Consider the following 23727-nt stretch of genomic DNA (forward strand, 5'->3'; position numbering starts at 1 on the left):
TGTCCTTTGTGTTTCTAACACCGCCAGCCGCCAGCCGTCCCCACGTGCTCCGGAGCTCACGGTCTCAGTCTGGTTCCAGTGAGCACACTGGAGTTCCATGAGAAGTCTGGTGGTGTGTTCTCCTGGCTCATGGTCTCAATCTACTCTCTCGTGGGTGCCGTCGGCGAGTCCGCCCGCTCCCCCGAGCAGGTGGCTACCGCTTCCCGGTGCCTGAACGCAGCGGCTCCCTCCTCCTTCCGTTTATCTTCTGATATCTGTGCGCGGTTTCACGGCTCCCTGCTTCGTTCCTCAATACTCAGCGCTGGAGATGTTCATTTGTAGAGATCCAGATGTATCTTCCTGTGTCTCAGGCTGATTCCATGGATTTCCAGGCTGGTCTGGTACCTTTCCAACTCGACTCAGGGGACTGGCTGCAAAAGGGGTCCCCTACTCCTCCACCATCTTAAATCCTCCATCCAAGATTTAGATTTCTTGAATAAATACTGTTTGGATTATTTCAGGTCTTTTGTTTACTTTCAGAGTTCTATAGAATTTGATTTTGACAGTTTTTGCCAGGATTCTTATTGCTTTTATTGAGGAAAGGTTTTTTGGAGATCCTTACTCTGCCATTCCTGCTGATATCATTTTCTGTTCTGTTTCTTAAGCTATTATAAAATGTCACATTTGTTTAATCACGTTTTCTTTTTAATAAACGAAGATTTCAAAACTCTCAAGGTATAAATTGAGTTATTCAAATTTATTATCTCAGCTGTTGTACTAAACATAAAAAAGGATATTTCTTCTTTCGTTGTTTGTTATGATTTCAGTTAAGTTGATTTTTTCCTCATAGCTTTGTTGTAAGATTTAAAGGTTAATACATAGAACAACCTCTCAGTTCCAGTACATAGAATTAAGAACAGTAAGCTCTCAATTATTATTAGCTATTATTGATAATCTCCCTTTCTTCATCTTCCTCCTTTCAATACAGCTCTTTGGAACATTTTCCTCTTAAACCCAAGCAGAGAAACTATAACAAAACTCTAAAAATAATAGATTGGAATTCATAAAAGTTGGTAATGAAATTTCCTTTCTCTGAAAATTGTTTTTATTGTGTAATTGAAGCTTTGATTATTATTGCTGTGTATGAATGCTGAGAAGGAATAACTAAATCACAGCTATCAGCTTTAGCATCTGGAAAGCCAAGAAATGAGAGTAGTGTAGTTTTGTGCATGGGACATTGAATGAGACCAGGAAACAGAAAGTCTGGGCTGTAGTCTCTGTCTGCCACCAAAAAAGCTATATGATTTTGGCATTTTTCTTCCCCTAACAATTTCATCTGGGAATTTTTGTAGAGTTGAATTACGTGTCCTCTGAGGTCTTTTTAAAATTTTGGGGGCTTTATTCAGTTGAAAATTGTACCTTTTGAGGAAAATTGGAAATGTATTTATTTTAAGACCGTTCCTTTTAGTGTAAACTACTCTTAATAAAGGCACAAATAGTGTGCCTTTACTAGAAAGTTTTGCATTAATTTCCCCCTAAAATACTCATATTCTGTGTTTTATAGGATGTAACAACGATGTGAGTTTAATATCCTTTGTATGTTTTGTTTTAGGTTGGTACAGAGGAGTTTCAACAAAGAAGCCAAATGTAAAGGTAATGAAAAGTTTATTGTTACCTTTTCTAATGTAGGAAGCTACCTAGTATATTTATTTGATATAAAAACAATTCTCCTTGTCTATCTTTTAATCTTTTACAATAGCCACACTCATTCTTCCCTTTGCAGAGCTGTATCAGACCCTGCTCTGTGTCAGCAGTATTAAAATGTTTTTTTAAAGGATGGAAAATGCATGTATGATCATAGCTAAAAAGCTTATTTTGAAAAAGCCTATTTAGGACATTTAATATTTTTTTTTCTACAAGTATTTGACCAAAAGTAGATTGACCTCACAACCAACACTGAAGAAATCCAAACAATTGTAAGAGAATATTGTGAACAATTACATGCCAACACATTGGGCAATTTGGAGGAAATGGATAAATTCCTAGAAACATATAAAGTACCAAAACTGAAACAGGAAGAAATAGAAAACCTGAACAGACCCATAACAAGCAAAGAAATTGAAGCAGTAATCAAAAATCTCCAAACAAATAAGAATCCAGGGCTGGATGGCTTCCCAGGGGAATTCTACCAAATATTTAAAGAAGAATTAATACCTATTCTGAAGCTATTCCAAAAAATAGAAATGGAAGGAAAACTTCCAAACTCATTCTATGAGGCCAGCATTACCTTAATCCCCAACGAGACAAAGACCCCACTAAAAATGAGAATTACAGGTCAATATCCCTGATGAACATGGATGAAGAAATTCTTACCAAGGGGATGGGGATGCCTGGGTGGCTCAGTCCATGAAGCATCTGCCTTCAGCTCAGGTCATGATCCCAGGGTCCTGGGATCAAGTCCTGCATCAGGCTCCTTGCTTAGCAGGGAGCCTGCTTCTCCCTCTGCTTGCTCTGCCTGCTGCTCTTCCTGCTTGTGCAGATGCGCGCTCTCTCTCTGACAAATAAATAAAATATTTAAAAAATTATGCTTATCAAGATATACTAGCTAATAGGATCCAATAGTACATTAAAGGGATTATTCACCTTGACCAAGTGGAATTCATTCCTGGATTGCAGGAGTGGTTCAGTATCCTCATACCAATCAACATGATACACCACATTAATAAAAGAAAGGGTAAGAACAATATGATCCCCTCAATAGATGCAGAAAAAGCATTTGACAAAATACAAAATATTATTCTTGATAAAAACCTTCCACAATGTAAGGATAGAGGAAATATATCTCAACATCATAAAGACCATATATGAAAGACTCACAGCTAATATCATCCTCAGTGGGGAAAAACTGACAGCTTTTAAGGTCAGGTACACAACAGTGATGTTCACTCTCACCACCATTGTTCAGTATAGTACTGGAAGTCCTAGCCTCAGCAGTCAGACAACAAAAAGAAATAAAAGGCATCCAGATTGGTAAAGAAGTCAAATTCACTCTTTGTAGGCAACATAACACTCTATGTAGAAAACCCAAAAGCCTCCACCAAAAAATTGCTAGAACTCATACAGGAATTCAGCAAGTCACAGGATATAAAATCAACACACAGAAGTCTGTTGCATTTCTATACACCAATAATGGAACAGCAAAAAGAGAAATCAAGGAATCGATCCTGTTTACAGTTGCACCAAAAACCATAGGATACCTAGGAATAAACCTAACTAAAGAGGTAAAAGATCTGTACTCTGAAAACTGTAGAACACTTATGAAAGAAATTGAGGAAGACATAAAAAAATGGAAAAACCTTCCATGCTCATGGATTGGAAGAAAAAATATTGTTAAAATATCTATACTACCCAAAGCAGTCTACACATTCAGTGCAATCCCTATCAAAATAGCACGAGCATTTTTCACAGAACTGAAAGAAACAATTCTAAAATTTGTATGGAATCAGAAAATACCCTGAAAAGCCAAAGTAATGTAGAAAAAGAAAACCAAAGCTAGAGGCATCACAATTCTGGACTTCAGGCTGTATTACAAAGCAGTAGTCACCAAAACAGTATGGTACTGGCACAAAAACAGACACATAGATCAGTGGAACAGAATAGAAAACCCAGAAAGGGACCGTCACCTCTATGGTCAACTAATCTTCAAAAAAGCAGGAAAGAATATCCAATAGGAAAAAGACAGTCTCTTCAACAAATGGTGTTGGGAAAATGAGGACAGCCACATGCAGAAGAATGAAACTGGACCACTTTCTTACACCATACACAAAAAGAAATTCAAAATGGATGAAAGATCCAAATGTGAGACAGGAATCCATCAAAATCCTAGAGGCAGCCACCTCTTTGACCTCAGCCTCAGCAATTTCTTGCTAGACACGTCTCCAGAGGCAGGGGAAACAAAAGCAAAAATGAACTATTGGGACTTCATCAGGATAAAAAACCTCTGCACAGCAAAGGAAACAACAAAACTAAAAGGCAACCTATGGAATGGGAGAAGATAATTGCAAATGGCATATCAGATAAAGGGCTAGTATCCAAACATCTATAAAGAATTTATCAAACTCAACACCCAAAAAAAACCAAAAAATCCAGTCAAGAAATGGGCAGAAGACATGAACAGACATTTCTCCAAAGAAGACATACAAATGGCCGACAGACGTATGAAGAAATGCTCAGTATCTCTCGGCATCAGGGAAATAGAAATTAAAACCACAAGATCAATGATGTACTATACCTTGGCTAATCGAATTAAAAAAAAAAAAACCACAATGAGATACCACCTCAGACTAGTCAGAATGGCTAAAATTAACAAGACAGGGAACAGAAGATGTTGACGATGATGAGGAGAATGGGGAACCCTCTTTACGCTGCTGGTGGGAATGCAAACTGGTACAGCCGCCCTGGAAAACAGTATGGAGGTTCCTCAAAAAGTTAAAAATAGAGCTACCCTATGACCCAGCAATTATACTACTAGGTATTTACCCAAAGGATACAAAAATACTGATTTGAAGGAGCACATGCATCCCAATGTTTGTAGCAGCGATGTCCACAGTAGCCAAACTGTGGAAAGAGCCCAGGTGTCCACTGACAGATGAATGGATAAAGAAGATGTAATTAATGTGCGTGCACACACACACACACACACACACAAACACACTGGAATATTATGCAGCCATCAAAAAGAATGAAATCTTTGCATTTGCAACAACATGGGTAGAACTAGAGGGTATTATGATAAGTGAAAAAAGTCATGCAGAAAAAGACAATTATATGATTTCACTCATGTGGAATTTAAGAAACAAAACAGATGAATATAAAGGAAAGGGAAGGAAAAATAAAATAAGACAAAAACAGAGAGGGAGGCAAACCATAAGAGACTCTTAACTATAGGGAACAAACTGAGGGTTGTTGGAGGGAGGTGGGTGGGGGTATGGGGTAATTTGGTGATGGGCATCAAGGAGAGCACTTGTTGTAATGAGCCACGGGTGTTGTATGCAAGTGATGAATCACTAAATTCTACCCCTGAAGCTAATGATAGCTAACTAATTAACATAATGATATATTAACTAAATTGAATTTAAATAAAAAAATTTATTAAGGAGGGCACGTGTGGTGATGGATGCTGGCTGTTATATGCAACTAATGAATTGTTGAACACTACATCAAAAACTAATGATGTATTTTATGTTAGCTAGTTGAACATAATAAGAAAATAAAAATTTTTTAAAATGTAAATTGACTTATTCATAGTCCTAATCTTGTGGAGCTATGTATTTATTTAGAAAAATTTATTTCTAAAATAAAAAATGGAAAAAACTTTCAAATAATTTTCAATTAGATGTCCTAGTTGATGATGATATTCTTATTAAAATATGAATTTAAGCAAGACTTTTTATGAACTAGATTTTATATATTTATTCTGTTACCAATTACTATTAATTTGATCAAACAAAATACATTTTAAGTGGCAGATATGATACATTTGGGAACAGTTTTCTCCAGTAATCCATTTGCAAAAACTTCTTTCTACCTACTCTTTTGTGTAATTAATTTTAACAGATTTTCTTATTTTTTTCTGTAGCTTAATATTTAATATGTTATGCTTTTTTCTTATGCAGAAAAATATTGAAATTATCATGTACTATTTTTATTAAAAAAGAAAATTGTTCGGAGTTCTAATCATCAGTTTTGCCAGTAGAATCATTCATTTTGTTAGTTTTTAAGGTAATGATTATAAGAAGGCAGTATCTTTAAATTTTAATTCCGTCCAGTCAGGGCTTCTCATCCTTGACATTGTTCACATTTTGAGCCAGATAATTCTTCATTGTGGGGAGTTGTCTTGTGCATTTTAAGATGTTTAGCAGCATATTATGACCTCTACTCAGTAAATGTCAGTAACATTTCCCCCATCAAGTTGTGGCAATGAAAAATGTCTGCAGACATTGCCAAAGTCCCCCCACCCCTACCATCCCCAGGGTTGGGGTAGTGGTGGTGGTGGTAAAATTGCCCCTGACTGAAAACCACTCATAGGTAATTTTGTTCTTGTGTTTCTAATTTTTTAAAAGATTTTATTTATTTATTTGAGAGAGAGAGAGAGAGAGAACAAGCTGGGTGGGGGGAGAGGGGCAGAGTGAGAGGGAGAAGTAGATTCCCCGCTGAGCAAGGAGCCGGATGTGGGACTCGATCCCAGGACCTGAGATCATGACCCGAGCTGAAGGCAGGCGCCTAAACCACTGAGCCACCCAGGTGCCCCAATCAGTTTTATTTTATTTTATTTTATTTTATTTTATTTTATTTTATTTTATTTTAATTTATTTTATTTTAAGATTTTATTTGAGAGAGAGAGAGAGCATGAGCAGGGGGAGAAGGAGAAGCAGACACCCTGCTGAGCAGGGAGCCAGATGTGGGGCTCAATTTCAGGACCCTGAGATCATTACCTGAATCAAAGGCAGATGCTTAACCAACAGAGCCACCCAGGTGCCCGTAAACATAACTCTTTTAAAGACATGTGTAACTCTTTAAAAGACAACTGCACAAAGCAGTAATTCATTACAAAACTGTGTTGACTGGCTTATAATGTATAAAAACAAATACTATTTGTGTGAAAATAATAGCACCAAGGAGAGAGGAGGGAATGGAGCTATATTGGAACAAAATTTTGTATGCTATGAAAATTTAGTTGTTATTACTCCAAATAGATTTTAAGTTCAGATGTTAATTACAATGCCCAGAGCAACCACTAAGAAAGTAATTATATAAAATTAAAAGCAACAGGATAGATCTGAGGATTTTAGTGCCCAGAATTAAGGACAATCATTTTAAGACAATGCCAACCTAAAATTCAAGTTTCAAATTCCTGCAACAGGGAGTTCATTTGTTTTAGTACAGGTTATGACTGCTACTGTGGTCAAAGGGTGGGGTTCTTTTTTTTTATTATAATTTTTTATTATGTTAGTCACCATACAGTACATACCTAGTTTTTGATGTAATGTTCCATGATTCATTACTTGCGTATAACACCCAGTGCACCATTCAATACGTACCCTCCTTAATACATATCACTGGCCTATCCCAATTCCCTACCCCCCTCCCCTCTGAAACCCTCAGTTTGTTTCCCAGAGTCCATAGTCTCTCATGATTCATTCCCCCTTCTGTTTTATTTTATTTTATTTTATTTTATTTTATTTTATTTTTTTTAAAGATTTTATTTATTTATGTGACAGAGAGGCAGCCAGCGAGAGAGGGAACACAAGCAGGGGGAGTGGGAGAGGAAGAAGCAGGCTCCCAGCGGAGGAGCCCGATGTGGGACTCCATCCCGGAACGCCGGGATCACGCCCTGAGCCGAAGGCAGACGCTTAACGACTGCGCCACCCAGGCGCCCCCCCACTTCTGTTTTAGAGTGAAGGAAAGGTGCTCAGAATCTCATACCTATTTTCTAAATCCCTTTTCCTTTTTTTTTTTAAATTTTACATGTCTTTTTAAAAAATTTAATTTAATTTAATTTTTTGATGTAAAGTTCGATGATTCATTAGTTGCGTATAACACCCAGTGCACCATACAATACGTGCCCTCCTTACTACCCATCACCAGCCTATCCCATTCCCCCACACCCCTCCCCTTTGAAGCCCTCAGTTTGTTTCTCAGAGTCCATAGTCTCTCATGCTTCAAGAAAGGGGGGGGGTAATCAGAAGGGGGAGTGATGCAAATGAGACTTTAAAGACTTGACAACACTTTAGAAGACAGAAAAAGAGGAACTAGCACAAACAGACTGAGAAATTGAGGTGAAGTGATAGTTGGCTAAGGAGAAGAAAGGTTTTTTTTTTTTTAAAGGGTAATTAATGATTTCAAGTACTGTGGAGTAGTCTAGTAGAATGGGTACTGAGTAGGGGCTATTGTGTTTGGCAATTAGAAGGCCATTGGTGATTTTTAAGGGAATCTGATTTAATAGCATGATAGTGGCAGAAAGCCAGAGTCTAGTGAGTAGGTTATGGGTTAAAGGAAGAAAGTAGATATAGATTCTAAGGAATATAAGGTTGTTGGTTTGGGGAGTAGAAGACTCTGATGAACATTTTGAATTTGATTTATGTAAAATTCTAGAAAATGATAATTTATAATGCCTTAAGTTCAGTGGTTACCTGCCAATAGTGTTGAAGAGATGGATGGATTACAAAAAGATATGAGAAAACTTTTGGGCATGATACAAATTTATTTTAATTATGCCCATTATTTCACTGTAAATACACTATATGCCAATGACATCAAATTCTACATTGTAAGTATGTGCAGTTTATGGTATATCAGCTATACCTCAATTAAGTTGTTCAAAAAACAAACGGTTTTTATATTAAACCCTGAAGATGTGATTTCATATTTATTCTGAGAGTTATCATTTCAGTTTTTTCAATTTACTTTGTAGTTTTAGTGGTTAATTTTGATACAGACTTGGTCAAATATCAAGTAATACTGAGACCTTTCTAAACAATTTTTTTTATTTTAATAATGATTTTTTATTATATTATGTTAGTCACCATACAGTACATCCCCGGTTTTCGATGCAAGGCTCGATGATTCATTAGTTGTGTATAACACCCAGTGCACCATGCAATATGTGCCCTCCTTACTACCCATCACCGGTCTATCCCATTCCCCCACCCCCCTCCCCTCTGTAGCCCTTAGTTTGTTTCTCATAGTCCATAGTCTCTCATGTTTCATTCCCCCTTCTGATTACCCCCCCTTTCTTTATCCCTTTCTTCCCCTACTGATCATTCTAGTTCTTATGTTCCATAGATGAGAGAAATCATATGATAGTTGTCTTTCTCTGCTTGACTTATTTCACTTAGCATTATCTCCTCCAGTGCCGTCCATGTTGCAGCAAATGTTGAGAATTCGTTCTTTCTGATAGCTGAGTATATTCCATTGTATATATGGACCACATCTTCTTAATCCAGTCATCTGTTGAAGGGCATCTCGACTCCTTCCACGATTTAGCTATTGTGGACATTGCTGCTATGAACATTGGGGTGCATATGGCCCTTCTCTTCACTACGTCTGTATCTTTGGGGTAAATACCCAGTAGTGCAATGGCTGGATCATAGGGTAGCTCAATTTTTAACTTTTTAAGGGACCTCCACACTGTTTTCCAGAGTGGCTGTACCAACTTGCAATCCCACCAACAATGTAGGAGGGATCCCCTTTCTCCACATCCTCTCCAACAATTGTTGTCTCTTGCCTTGTCTATTTTTGCCATTCTAACTGGTGTAAGGTGGTATCTCAGTGTGGTTTTGATTTGAATTTCCCTGATGGCTAATGATTTTGAACATTTCTTCATGTGTCTGTTAGCCATTTGTATGTCTTCATTGGAAAAGTGTCTGTTCATATCTTCTGCCCATTTTTTGATTTGATTATTTGTTTCTCGTGTATTGAGTTTGAGAAGTTCTTTGTAGATCTTGGATACCAGTACTTCATCTGTAGTGTCATTTGCAAATATATTCTCCCATTCCGTGGGCTGCCTCTTAGTTTTTTTGACTGTTTCCTTGGCTGTGCAGAAGCTTTTTATCTTGATAAAGTCCCATAAGTTCATTTTATCATTTGTTTCTCTTGCCTTTGGAGATGTGTCATGAAAAACGTTGCTGTGGCTGATGTCGTAGAGGTTGCTGCCTATGTTCTCCTCTAGAATTTTGATGGATTCCTGTCTCACATCGAGGTCTTTCATCCATTTGGAGTTTATCTTTGTGTATGGTGTGAGAGAGTGGTCAAGTTTCATTCTTTTGCATGTAGCTGTCCAATTTTCCCAGCACCATTTATTGAAGAGACTGTCTTTTTCCCACCGGATGTTTTTTCCTGCTTTATCAAATATTAGTTGCCCAAAGAGCTGAGGGTCCATTTCTGGGTTCTCTATTCTGTTCCATTGGTCCATGTGTCTGCTTTTGTGCCAGTACCATGCTGTCTTTGTGATCACAGCTTTGTAGTACAGCTCGAAATCCGGCATTGTGATGCCCCCAGCTTTGTTTTTCCTTTTCAACAGTTCCTTGGAGATTCGGGGCCTTTTCTGTTTCCATACAAATTTAAGGACTCTTTGTTCCAGTTCTTTAAAAAATGTCCTCGGTATTTTGATCGGGATAGCATTGAAAGTGTAGATTGCTCTGGGTAGCATGGACATTTTAACTATGTTAATTCTTCTGATCCATGAGCATGGAATATTTTTTCATCTTTTTATGTCTTCCTCAATGTCTTTCAAGAGTGATTTATAGTTTCTAGAATATAGGTCCTTTACGTCTCTGGTTAAGTTAATTCCAAGTTAACGTATGGTTTTTGGTGCTATTGTAAATGGGATGGATTCCCTAATTTCTCTTTCTTTGGTCTCGTTATTCTTGTATAGAAATGCAACTGATTTCTGAGCATTGATATTTTTATCCCGCCACGTTACTGAATTGCTCTATAACTTCTAATAGTTTGGGAGTGGCTTCTTTTGGGTTTTCCATATAGAGTATCATGTCATCTGCAAAGAGAGACATTTTGACTTCTTTTTTGCCGATTTGGATACCTTTGATCCCTTTTTGTCGTCTGATTGCTGTTGCAAGGGCTTCTAGTACTATGTTGAATAATAGTGGCGAGATTGGGCATCCTTGTCGTGTTTCTGATCTTAAGGGAAAGGCTTCCAGCTTTTCCCCATTGAGAATAATATTTGCAGTAGGCTTTTCATAGATGGCTTTTATGAGATTGAGCAATGTACCCTCTATTCCTACACTCGGAAGGGTGTTAATCAGGAAACGATGCTGTAATTTGTCAAATGCTTTTTCGGCATCAATTGAGAGGATCATATGGTTCCTGAGTCTTTTCTTGTTGATATGATGTATCACGCTGATTTATTTGCGAATATTGAACCACGCTTGCATCCCAGGTATGAATCCCACTTGATCATGATGGATAATCCTTTTAATGTAGTGTTGGATTCTATTAGCAAGTATCTTGTTGAGGATTTTGGCGTCCATATTCATTAGGGAAATCGGTCTGTAATTCTCCTTTTTGAGGGGGTCTTTGCCTGGTTCGGGGATCAAGGTAATATTGGCCTCATAGAATGAGTTTGGTAGCTTTCCTTCTGTTTCAATTTTTTGAAATAGCTTTAGGAGAATAGGTATTATTTCTTCTTTGAATGTTTGGTAGAATTCCCCAGGAAAACCATCCAGGCCTGGAGTTTTGTTTTTTGGAAGGTTGTTTATCACTGACTCAATCTCTTCGTAATTAATTGGCCTTGTTTAAGAAATCAATTTCTTCCTGTTTCAATCTTGGTAGTTTATAGGTTTCCAGGAAGGATTCCATCTCTTCCAGATTGCTTAGTTTATTGGCATATAGCTGTTGATAAAAATTTCTAATAATCCTTCCAATTTCAATGGTGTTGGTCGTGACCTCTCCTTTTTCATTCATAATTTAAATAATTTGGGTCCTTTCTCTTTTCTTTTGGATAAGTCTTGCCAGTGGTCTGTCAATTGTATTGATTCTCTCAAAGAACCATCTTCTAGTCCTGTTGATCTGCTCTACTGTACTTCTGGTTTCTGATTGATTGATTTCTGCTCTAATCTTGGTCAACTGCTTCCTCGTGCGTGGATTAGGCTTGTCCCTCTGTTGCTGTTCCAGCTTCTTGAGGTGAGAATATAAAAACTGCATTTTAGATTTTTCTATTCTTTTGAGTGAGGCTTGGATGGCTATGTATTTCCCCCTTAGGACTGCCTTTGCAGTATCCCATAGGTTTTGGACCGTTGTGTTTTCATTCTCGTTGGTCTCCATAAATTGTTTAAGTTGATTTTTGATTTCCTGGTTTATCGAGTCATTCCTGAGCAGGATGGTTGTTCGTCTCCCAGTGTTTGAGTTTCTTCCAAATTTTTCATTGCGGTTGAGTTCCAATTTCAGAGCGTTGTGGTCTGAGAATATGCAGGGGATAATTTCAGTCTTTTGGTATCAGTTGAGACCCGTTTTGTGTCCCAGAACATGGTCTATTCTTGAGAATGTCCCATGGGCATTAGAATAGAATGAGTATTCTTTGGTTCTGGGCTGTAGTGTTCTATATATATCTATGAGGTCCAACTCGTCGAGTATGGCATTCAAAGCCTTTGATTCTTTGCTTAGTTTTTGCCAGGGTGTTTTGTCTATTTCTGATAGTGGAGTGTTGAGGTCCCCTACTATTAATGTATTTTTATCTGTATGTCTCTTTATTCTGGTTAAGAGTTGGCTTGTGTATCTTGCTGCTCCCCTGTTGGGGGCATATTTATTTATTTATTTATTTATTTTATTAATAATGATTTTTTATTATATTATGTTAGTCACCATACAGTACATCCCCGGTTTTCGATGTAAGGCTCGATGATTCATTAGTTGTGTATAACACCCAGTGCACCATGCAATATGTGCCCTCCTTACTACCCATCACCGGTCTATCCCATTCCCCCACCCCCTTCCCCTCTGTAGCCCTCAGTTTGTTTCTCATAGTCCATAGTCTCTCATGTTTGGGGGCATATATTTATAATTGTCATATCCACTTGTTGAATACTTCCTTTAAGAATAATATAGTGTCCTTCTGCGTCTCTAACTATAGTCTCTAGTTTAAAATCCAATCTATCTGATATGAGAATTGCTACCCCAGCTTTATTTTGAGGTCCATTTGCGTGAAAGATGGTACTCCATCCCCTTACTCTCAGTCTGAATGCATCTTTGGGTTCGAAATGAGTCTCTTGTAGACAGCAAATGGACGGGTCATTTCTTTTTATCCAATATGCAACCCTGTGGTGTTTTATGGAAGCGTTTAAACCATTTACATTGGCACTAAGAACTGAGAGATAGAATTTTAATGATGCCATGTTGCCAGTAAAGTCTTTGTATTGGTTGTGACTTTCTTTTCTGTATCACTCTTGGGGCCTTTTTACCTTTATAGAACCCCCCCTTAATATCTCCTGTAGGGCTGGTTTCGTGGTTACGAAATTGGTCAATGACTGGCGATTCTGAAATGTCTTTTTTCTCCATCTAACAATTTTTTTTAAATGAAGAAAAACTGTAGTTGTCATCAATAGGAGTTCTCCTAACTGAAAACTTTTTTAAAGGTGACTTTTATCATTATTACTCAGCATTGGAGTTTTGTGTTTGTGACTTGGAATTTATCTAATAGCCACCTGTTAAGTGTACTCCACTGATGGCCCTTATTGTTAGTGTGTTTGTATTGTCGTAGGTGTGGAGAAAGTGGTAGATGCTGAAAAGAATGAAGGCTAACGTGATATTTTGTGCCAGGTTTGGAAGTCTTTAAGACCACCTCTAGGTTTGAAGATCTGCTATGAGGACCCACAGGATTCATTATATAGTTGCACTCAAAGCTATGCATTACTACAGTGAAGAATGCAAATCAAATCAGCGAAGGGAAAAGATGCATGTGGTTAATTAAGTCTGGAAAAATCAGGCACAACGTTCCAAGAGTCCTTTCCCAGTGGAGTCACACAGGACAAACCTAATTCCCCCAATAGCTCTGTGACAACACATGTGAAATGTTGCAAACCAGAGAAGCTTGTTTGAATCCCGGTGCCCGGAGTTTTTATTGGGCACTTGTCATGTAGGCAGCCTACATTCCCACAAGGAAAGCTGTTGTTCATCATAAACCATATCGTTTGTGCCAAATAGTTTGGACGCAGTGAGCAATTCTTATCAGTTAATGGTGAGAACCCTTCCCAAATTTAAGTTTAAATTAAGTATGAGAGTTTCAGTTGGCCCATGTTTTCAGCAACACTTTTCAGTTTTAGTCTTTTAAATTTTAGCCATTCATATAGATGGGGCAGCAGTATCTTGTTATGATCTTAATTTTTATTTCCCTGATGACTAAATAGGTTGAATACTTTTTCAAATGTTTATTGGCCTTTCACCTCATTTTTCTGTATAGTGTCTTTTCATGTCTCTCACTAATATTTTACTGTTTTTTAATTGAATTATATGAATTCTTTATTCTGAATATAAGTCTTTGTAAATGTACTCTTTTAGTCCATGGCTTGCCTTTTTATTTTCTTAGTGTTGTGTTCTGAAGAGTAGATTTTAATTTTGAGGAAGTCTAATTTGTCATTTAAAATTTTTTTGTTATGGTAGAGCTAATGTTCTATCTTTAGTATCGTTGTCTAATTCATTTTCTGTCAGTTGAATTAGTTGTATTTTGCAGGAAATTTGTCTATTTCATTTGTTTTTTATTTTTTGTTATTATTCAAGCTATTTATTACTTTTTAATGACTTTAAGATATTTAGCAGTAATCCCTCCTTCATTCCAGATTTTAGGAATTTATACCCCTTTTCTTGATCAAATATATTGATCAATATATAAATTTTTGTTGTTTTGTTGATCTTTAAAAAAAGTTAACTTTTGACTTTAAACATTTTTTTTGTCCATTATTTCAAAGCTCTCTGCTTTTTGAAATTTAAATTCAATTAGCCAAGGTATAGTACATCTTTGGTTTTTGATATAATGTTCCGTGATTCATCAGTTCAGTATAACAAAGCTCTCTGCTTTTTATTAACCTAGCCATTTTATTTACACTGGGCTTTTTCACTTTTATTTTTAAAAGATTTTCATTGGATATACAATTCTAGGTTTACATTTAAATATGTCAGTCCATTGTCTTCTGGCTTTACAGTATTTCTGATGAAAAGCATTCTTACTTTTGTTTCTTGTACCATAGTTACTTAAAATTTTTATTTTGTTTTTATTTCTGGATGCTTTTATGATTTTATCATTGTTTTTTGGCAGTTTGCTTATGAGGTATTTTGATGTCGTGTGTGTCGGTGTGCTATCCAAATTTATATCATGGTGCTCACTGTACCTGTGAGTTTATGTTTTTCATCTAATTAAGAAATTAAAAAGGGGAACCCTCTTGTACTGTTGGTGGGAATGCAAACTGGTGCAGCCACTCTGCAGAACAGTATGGAGGTTCCTCAAAAAGTTAAAAATAGAACTATCCTATGACCTAGCAATTGTACTACTAGGTATTTACCCAAAGAATACAAAAATACTAATTAAGAGGGGCACAGGTGACCCAATGTTTGTAGTAGCATTATCAACAATAGCCAAATTATGGAAACAGTCCAAATGTCCATCAACTGATGAATAGATAAAGACTATGTGGTAGATGCATACAATGGAATATTATGCAGCCATCAAAAAGAATGAAATCTTGCTGTTTGTAATGATGTGGATGGAGCCAGAGAGTATTATGCTAAGCAAAATAAGTCAGTCAGAGAAAGAGAAATACCATATGATTTCACTCATATGTGGAATTTAAGAAACAAAACAGATGAACATGGGGGAAGAAAAGAGAGGCAGACCAGAAAACAGACTCTTAACCACAGAGAAGAAACTGAGGGTTGCTGGAGGGGAGGTGGATTAAATGTGTCGTGGGTATTAAGGAGGGTGTGCTTGTGATGAGCACCAGGTGTTGTATGTAAGTGATGAGCCACTGAATTCTACATCTGAAATGAATATTACACTGTATGTTAACTAACTGGAATTTAAATAAAAACTTGAAATAATTTAGAAATTCAAAAAATAATTTAGACTTTTTTCCTATGATTTCCTTAAATATTTCTTTGCTACTTTTTTTTGGTATTCCAGTAACACATATGTTATGCTGTTTTATATTACTTAACAGTTTTTTTTTTTTTACTGATGTTATATTTTATTTTTCAGCCTATCCCTCAACTCTGTTCTTTTATTTGGATAGTTTTAATACTAGGTCTTCAAGTGTGCTACTCTTCCTTCTACAGTATTTAATCTGCCATTAAATACATTGAATGAATGTTTTCATTTAGATGTGTTTTTCAGCTCTTTTATTTCCATTTAGGAAATTTTATATATATTGCATTTTCACTATGTTCATGTTTTCTTTTAAGTTTTTGAGCAAATTCTAATAGCTGTTTTAAACTTTTCTGCTGGTACCCATTGTGTGTCATTTTTGGTCTGTTTTTCTTGACAGCTTTTTCTCCTGATTTTGGCTTGTATTTTCTCATACCTAGTAGTTTTCTTTTGTTTTCTAGAATTTTGAAGTTATGTTGTTGCTGAATTTCTTTTTTTTAAAATTTTTTATTATGTTTGTCACCATACAGTACATCCTTAGTTTTTGATATAGTGTTCCATGATTTATTGTTTGCGTGTAACACCCAATGCTCCATGCAATACATGCCCTCCTTAGTACCCATCACTGGCCTATCCCAATCCCCCACCCCCTCCCCTCTGAAGCCCTCAGTTTGTTTCCCAGAGTCCATAGTCTCTCGTAGTTCATTCCCCTTCTATTTACCCTCCCTTCATTCTTCCCTTCCTTCTCCTACCGATCTCCCTGCTATTTCTTATGTTCCATAAATGAGTGAAACCATATGATAATTGTCTTTCTCTGCTTGACTTATTTCACTTGACACAATCTCCTCCAGTCCCATCCATGTTGCTGCAGATGTTGGGGAATCGTTCTTCTGATGTCTGAGTAATATTCCATTGTATATATGGACCACATCTTCTTTATCCATTTGTCTGTTGAAGGACATCTCGGCTCCTTCCACAATTTAGCTATTGTGGACAATGCTGCTATGAACATTGGGGTGCATATGGCCCTTCTCTTCACTACATCTTTAATTTTGGGGTAAATACCCAGTAGTGCGATTGCTGGATCATAGGGTAGCTCAATTTTTAACTTTTTGAGGGACCTCCACAATGTTTTCCAAAGTGGCTATACCAACTTGCATTCCCACCAACAGTGTAAGAGGGTTCCCCTTTCTCCACATCCTCTCCAACATTATTTGTTTCTTGCCTTGTCAATTTTTGCCATTTTAACTGGCGTAAGGTGGTATCTCAGTGTGGTTTTGATTTGAATCGCCCTATTGGCTAATGATGTTGAACGTTTTTTCATGTGTCTGTTAGCCATTTGTATGTCTTCATTGGAAAAGTGTTCATAACTTCTGCCCATTTTTTGATTTATTTGTTTCTCATATATTGAGTTTGAGAAATTCTTTATAGATCTTGGATACCAGCCTTTTATCTGTAGTGTCATTTGCAAATATCTTCTCCCATTCTGTAGGTTGCCTCTTTGTTTCAATGACTGTTTCCTTGGCTGTGCAGAAACTTTTTATCTTGATGAAGTCCCACAAGTTTATTTTTTCTTTTGTTCCTCTTGCCTTTGGAGATGTGTCATGAAAGAAGTTGCTGGAGATGAGGTCAAAAAGGTTACAGCCTGTGTTCTTCTCTATGATTTTGATGGATTCCTGTCTCACATCGAAGTCTTTCATCCATTTGGAGTTTATCTTTGTGTATGGTGTGAGAGAGTGGTCAAGTTTCATTCTTTTGCATGTAGCTGTCCAATTTTCCCAGCACCATTTATTGAAGAGACTGTCCTTTTTCCACTGGATGTTTTTTTTCCTGCTTTGTCAAAGATTAGTTGACCATAAAGCCGAGGGTCCATTTCTGGAGCCTCTGTTCTGTTCCATTGGTCTATGTGTCTGTTTTTGTGCTAGTACCATGCTATATTTGTGATCACAGCTTTGTAGTATAGCTTAAAATCTGGCAACGTGATGCCCCCAGCTTTGTTTTTCCTTTTCAACATTTCCTTGGCAATTCAGGGCCTTTTCTGGTTCCACACAAATTTAAGGGTCATTTGTTCCAGCTCTTTGAAAAATGTCCTTGGTATTTTGATCGGGATGGCGTTGAAAGTGTAGATTGCTCTGGGTAGCATAGACATTTTAACTATGTTTATTCTTCCGATTCATGAGCATGGAATGTTTTTCCATCTTTTTGTGTCTTCTTAATGTCTTTCAACAGTGATGTGTAGTTTCTAGAATATAGATCCTTTACCTCTCTGGTTATGTTAATTGCGAAATATCATATGATTTTTGGTGCTATTGTAAATGGAATGGATTCCCTAATTCCCCTTTCTTCAGTCTCATTGTTCATGTATACAGATGCAACTGATTTCTGAGCATTGATTTGTATCCTGCCACATTACTGAATTGCTCTATAAGTTCTAGTAGTTTGGGGGTGGAGTCTTTTGGGTTTTCCATATAGAGTATCATGTCATCTGCAAAGAGAGACAATTTGACTTCTTCTTTGCCAATTTGAATACCTTTTATTCCTTTTTGTTGTCTGATTGCTGTTGCAAGGACCTCTAGTACTATGTGGAATAATAATGGCGAGAGTGGGCATCCTTGTCGTGTTCCTGATCTTAAGGGAAAGGCTTTCAGCTGTGGATTTTTTTGATCTGAATTTTGTCATCTTCCTTTAAAGATAGCTTTTTCTTTTTTTAAAGTAGACCCTGCGCCCAATGTGGGGCTCAAACTTGTTACCCTGAGATCAGGAATTGCATTCTCTACCGACTGAGCCATCCAGGTGCCCTGAAACGTTTAATTCATTTTTGCAGGCAATTAATTTACTTGTAATTCAGCTCGATCATTAAGGTTTGTTAGAGTATGTCTAGAGTAACCTTTACTCTAGGATTCTTTGATCTTACCCTTAACATGCAGTCTTACTGAGTCTTTATTGAAAGACCCATGTGATCACTGAGTTCTTTCCACTCTGCTGGATTAGAACTTGAATGTGAATGAATCTTATATTTGCTCCAGGAATTGTTTAAGTTATAGCTGCCCATTAGTTGCTCTTTCCCTCGCCGTTTAGAGTCTTACTATGTACAATTACAGCTTAGTATTCGGGCAAAGACTCAAGGAAATCTCTATGAGGAATCCTTTAATTCTTGGTCATCATGATTCCCTTCTGTTCTGTTGCACAAAATCCAGCCCTCCCACTCTTCTTTTACTAATGTTTGACAGTGCTTTGTTCTGTGCTGTCCCTTTCTGATCTATAAAGATCTCTAGACAAAAAGTGTTGGAGAATTGTATGACTCCCTTCATTTGTTTCCATTCTCCTAGTGATCACACATTCCTGTGCTGCTAGTTGTCTAGTGTCTGGAAACAGTTGCTTCACATATTTGTTGCTTTTTTTTAGTTGTTTTTGACAGATGACAGATCCTGGTTTTCTTTGTTATACTTTATATTTTTGAGATCATTAAGGAGTTATATGCAGTTATAATGAATAGATACCCAAGTCCTCCATTGATAACATCTTATAAAACTGTAATACAGTATCAAAACCAGAATAGTGACATTAATATAATCAAGGGGCAGAACATTTCTGTCAGCACAAGGATCTCTCATGTTGCCTTTTATAGCCATACCCACATCCCTCCACCTCTACTGCCTCATAATCTCTGGTAACCAGTAATCTGTTCTCTGTTTTTTATAATTTTGTCATTTAAAAATGTATGTAGGTAGATTTCTGTCTCACATTGAGGTCTTTCATCCATTTAGAGTTTATCTTTGTGTACAGTGTAAGAGAATGGTGGAGTTTAATTCTTCTGTATATAGCTGTCCAATTTTCCCAGTACCATTTATTGAAGAGACTGTCTTTTTCTGAGGTGCCTTTCAACAGACGAATGGATAAAGAAGATGTGGTTTATATATACAATGGAGTATTACTTAACCATCCAAAAGAATGAATACCCACCATTTGCACCAACATGGGTGGAACTGGAGGGGATTATGTTAAGTGAAAAAAGTCAAGCAGAGAAAGACAATTATCATATGGTTTCACTCATGTAGAACATAAGGAATAGCATGGAGGACATTAGGAGAAGGAAGGGAAAACTGAAGGGGTGGACATCAGAGGGGAAGACGAACCATTAGAGACTATGGACTCTGGGAAACAATCTGAGGGATTCAGAGGGGAGGGGATGGGGGAATGGGTTAGCCAGGTGATGGGTATTAAGGAGGGCATGTGTTGTAATGAGCACTGGGTTATATGCAAACAATGAATCATGGAATACTATATCAAAAACTAATGATATACTGTATGGTGACTAACATAACATTAAAAAAAATGGATGTAGGTGGTACCATACAGTATGCAGCATTTTGGAATTGGAGGTTTTCACTCAGCATAACTTTGTAGAGATTTGCCCATGTTTTTGCATGTATTAATAGTTCATTCCTTTATTTTTGAGTTCTATTTCATGGTATGGATGTACCACCATTTGTTTAATCATTCACATTTTGAAGGTTATCAGAGTTGTTTCCAGTTTTTTTTTTTTTTACTATTAAAAGAGAGTTGTTAAAACATATGTATAGGTTTTTATAGTTTTGTGAACAAAAGTTTATATTTCTTTGGGGGTGAGTGCCCAGGCACACGCTTGTTGACTTATATGGTAGTTGCAGATTTAGTTTTTTAAAAAACTGCCAAACTGTTTCCTAGACAGGTGGTGCCATTTTACATTTCCACCTGTGGTGTATGAGAGATCTAGGTTCTTTGCATTCTTTTTTTTAAAATTTTTTTTATTATATTATGTTAGTCACCATACAGTACATCCCTGGTTTCCGATGTAAAGCTCGATGCTTCATCAGTTGTGTATAACACCCAGTGCACCATGCAACACGTGCCCTCCTCACTACCCATCACCAGTCCATCCCATTCCCCCACCCCCTACCCTCTAAAGCCCTCAGTTTATTTCTCAGAGTCCATAGTCTCTCATGCTTCATTCCCCCTTCTGATTACCCCCCTTTCTTTATCCCTTTCTTCCCCTACCGATCTTCCTAGTTCTTATGTTCCAAAGATGAGAGATATCATATGATAGTTGTCTTTCTCTGCTTGACTTATTTCACTTAGCATTATCTCCTCCAGTCCTGTCCGTGTTGCAGCAAATGTTGAGAAATCGTTCTTTCTGATAGCTGAGTAATATTCCGTTGTATATATGGACCACATCTTCTTAATCCAGTCATCTGTTGAAGGGCATCTCGGCTCCTTCCACGATTTAGCTACTGTGGACAATGCTGCTATGAACATTGGGGTGCATATGGCCCTTCTCTTCACTACGTCTGTATCTTTGAGGTAAATACCCAGTAGTGCAATGGCTGGGTCATAGGATAGCTCAATTTTTAACTTTTTAAGGGACCTCCACACTGTTTTCCAGAGAGGCTGTACCAACTTGCAATCCCACCAACAATGTAGGAGGGATCCCCTTTCTCCACATCCTCTCCAGCAATTGTTGTTTCTTGTCTTGTTAGTTTTTGCCATTCTAACTGGCGTAAGGTGGTATGTCAGTGATTTCTACTTATGATTCTGTCTTGTCAGGTGTATGTTTCTAGGAATCTTTTCAGTTTTGTTAGGTTAACCAATCTGTTGGTATATGATTCTTCATAGTAATCTCTTATGATCCTTTGTATTTTTATGATATCAGTTGTAGTGCCTCCTCTTTCATTTTAATTTTATTTGATTCTTTCTCTTATTTTCTTTATTAGTCTGGCTAAAGTTTTTTCAATTTGGTTTACTTTTTAGATAGCATGGTCGTAATTTCATTGCTCTTTTCTATTGTTTTCTAGTGTCTATTTCATTTATCTCTCTAATCTTTATATATCCTTCGTTCTGCTAGTTTTGGGCTTCATTATTTTTATAGTTCCTTCAGGTATAAAGTTAGGTTGTTCTTTTGTGTTTTTTTTCTTATTATAGGCATTTATCACCATAAACTTCCATCTTAGAGCTGTTTTTTCCTGCATCCTATAAGTTTTGGTATGTTGTATTTCCATTTTCATTTGTTTTGAGTTTTTTTTTTAACTTCTCTTTTGATCTCTGCTTTGGCCAATTGTTTGTTAAGAAATGTGTTGTTTAATTTCCACATATTTGTGATTTTTATACCTTTCTTCCTGTTATTGATTTCTAGCTTCATATCATTGTGGTTAGAAAAGATAATTGGTATGATTTCAGTCTTCTTGAGTTTAAGACTTGTTTTGTGGCCTAACATTTTATGTACCCTGAAAATAATCTGTGTGTGTTTGAAAAGAATGTGTATTGTGTGGTTTTCGGATAGAATATTCTCTATATGTCTGTCAGCTCCATTTGGTCTAAAGTCTAATCTAAGCCAAATAATTTCTTATTAATTTTCTGGATCTATCCATTGTTGAAAGGGAGTATTGAAATGCTTTACTTTTTTTGGTATTGTCTATTTCTCCCTTCAGATCTGTTATTATTTGTTTAATATATTTAGATGTTCTGGGGTTTTTTTGTGTGTATATATTTGCAATTGTTTTAGCCTCATGATGAATTAACCCCTTTGTCATTATATAATCACCTTCTTTGACTGTTGTTTGTGACTTGAAATCTCATTTGTCTGATATAAGTAAAGCTGACTCTGCTCTCTTTCGCTTTACATTTGCGGGGAGTAGAGGCCAAGTTTATCCTTAAAGGTGAAGTGAGTTTCTTGTAGACAGCATGCAGTTGGGTTATATTTTTTAGTTCATTCAGCAGCTATATGCCTTATGGCTGGAGAATTTAACCTACTTACATTTCATTATTAGTAGGTGAGGACTTACTAATATTATCTTGTTAATTGTTTTCTGGCTCTTTTTTATTTAGTTCCTTTGTCTTTCCCTTTTTCTCTTGTGTTCATTTGTGAATTAATGATTTTTCAGAATGGTATGATTTGATTTCCTTCTCTCTACCTTTTGAATATCTGTTGTAAGTTTTTCTTTGTGGTTGCTATGAGGCTTACATAAAACACCTTTTAACAGTCTGCTTTATGCTGATAATATTTTTTTAATTTTTTTAATTATGTTAGTCACCATACAGTACATCCCTGGTTTTTGATGTAAAGTTCTATGATTCATTAGTTGCGTATAACACCCAGTGCACCATGCTATACGTTCCCTCCTTAGTACCCATCACCAGCCTATCCCATTCCCCCACCCCCCCTACCCTCTGAAGCCCTCAGTTTGTTTCTCAGAGTCCATAGTCTCTCATGCTTCATTCCCCCTTCTGATTACCCCCCTTTCTTTATCCCTTTCTTCCCCTACCGATCTTCCAATATTTGGACTGCAATCACACATAAAAATTATACCCTTTTACTCCTACCCACATTTTATACTTTTGATGTTGCAGTTTACATCTTCTTATATTGTATATTCTTTAAGAAATTTCTGTAGCTGTAGTTATTTTTAATACTTTTGTTCTTCACTCTTTACTAGAGTTTATTGATTAATATGCTGCCTTATTATAGTATTAGAGAAGTCAGAATTTAAGTATAAACTTACCTTTACCAGTGTGTTTTATATTTTATTATATGTTTTTTATGTTACTAATTTTTGTCCTTTCATTTTAGCATGAAGAACTTCTTTCCGCATTTAGTTTAGTTGTGATGAACTCTCTCAGCTTTTGCTTGTCTTGGAAACTCTTTATCTCTTTATTTTTGAAGGAGGTCTTTGCCGGGTGAAGTATTCTTAGTTGGCAATTTTTTTCTTTCAGTACTTTGAATGTATCATCCCACTCTCTCCTGGCCTGCAAGGTTTCTGCTGAATTCTGCTGATAGCCTTATGGGGGTTACCTTGTAAGTTACAAACTTTTTTTCTCTTGTTGCTTTTGAAATTCTCTGTCTTGGTTTTTTAGTCAGTTTTATTATAATGTGTCTTTGAATTGATCTTTATCGGTTGAATGTTTTTGGGGACCTAGCTTCATGAACTTCGATATTCAAATCTCTTCCCAGAATTGGGAACTTCTCAGCCATTATTTCTTTAAATCAGATTTTTGTCCCTTTATTTCCTCCTTCCTCCTTCTGGAACTGCAGTAATGCATAGCTTGTTTTCCTTGATGGTGTCCCATAA

At 36.7% G+C, this 23727-nt stretch overlaps 1 protein-coding gene across 1 annotated transcript in view; it reads left to right on the forward strand.

Annotated features, from left to right (window-relative positions):
- Nucleotides 1-23727, forward strand: part of DOCK3 (dedicator of cytokinesis 3) — a 569026-nt gene that overhangs the window by 137456 nt on the left and 407843 nt on the right. The window contains exon 3 of the mRNA XM_057311740.1: nucleotides 1592-1632. Coding sequence (XP_057167723.1) covers nucleotides 1592-1632 — 41 coding nt within the window. The remainder of the gene's footprint in view (nucleotides 1-1591; nucleotides 1633-23727) is intronic.

Source organism: Ursus arctos, unplaced genomic scaffold, assembly GCF_023065955.2.
Source record: "Ursus arctos isolate Adak ecotype North America unplaced genomic scaffold, UrsArc2.0 scaffold_14, whole genome shotgun sequence".
NCBI classification, from domain to species: domain Eukaryota; kingdom Metazoa; phylum Chordata; class Mammalia; order Carnivora; family Ursidae; genus Ursus; species Ursus arctos.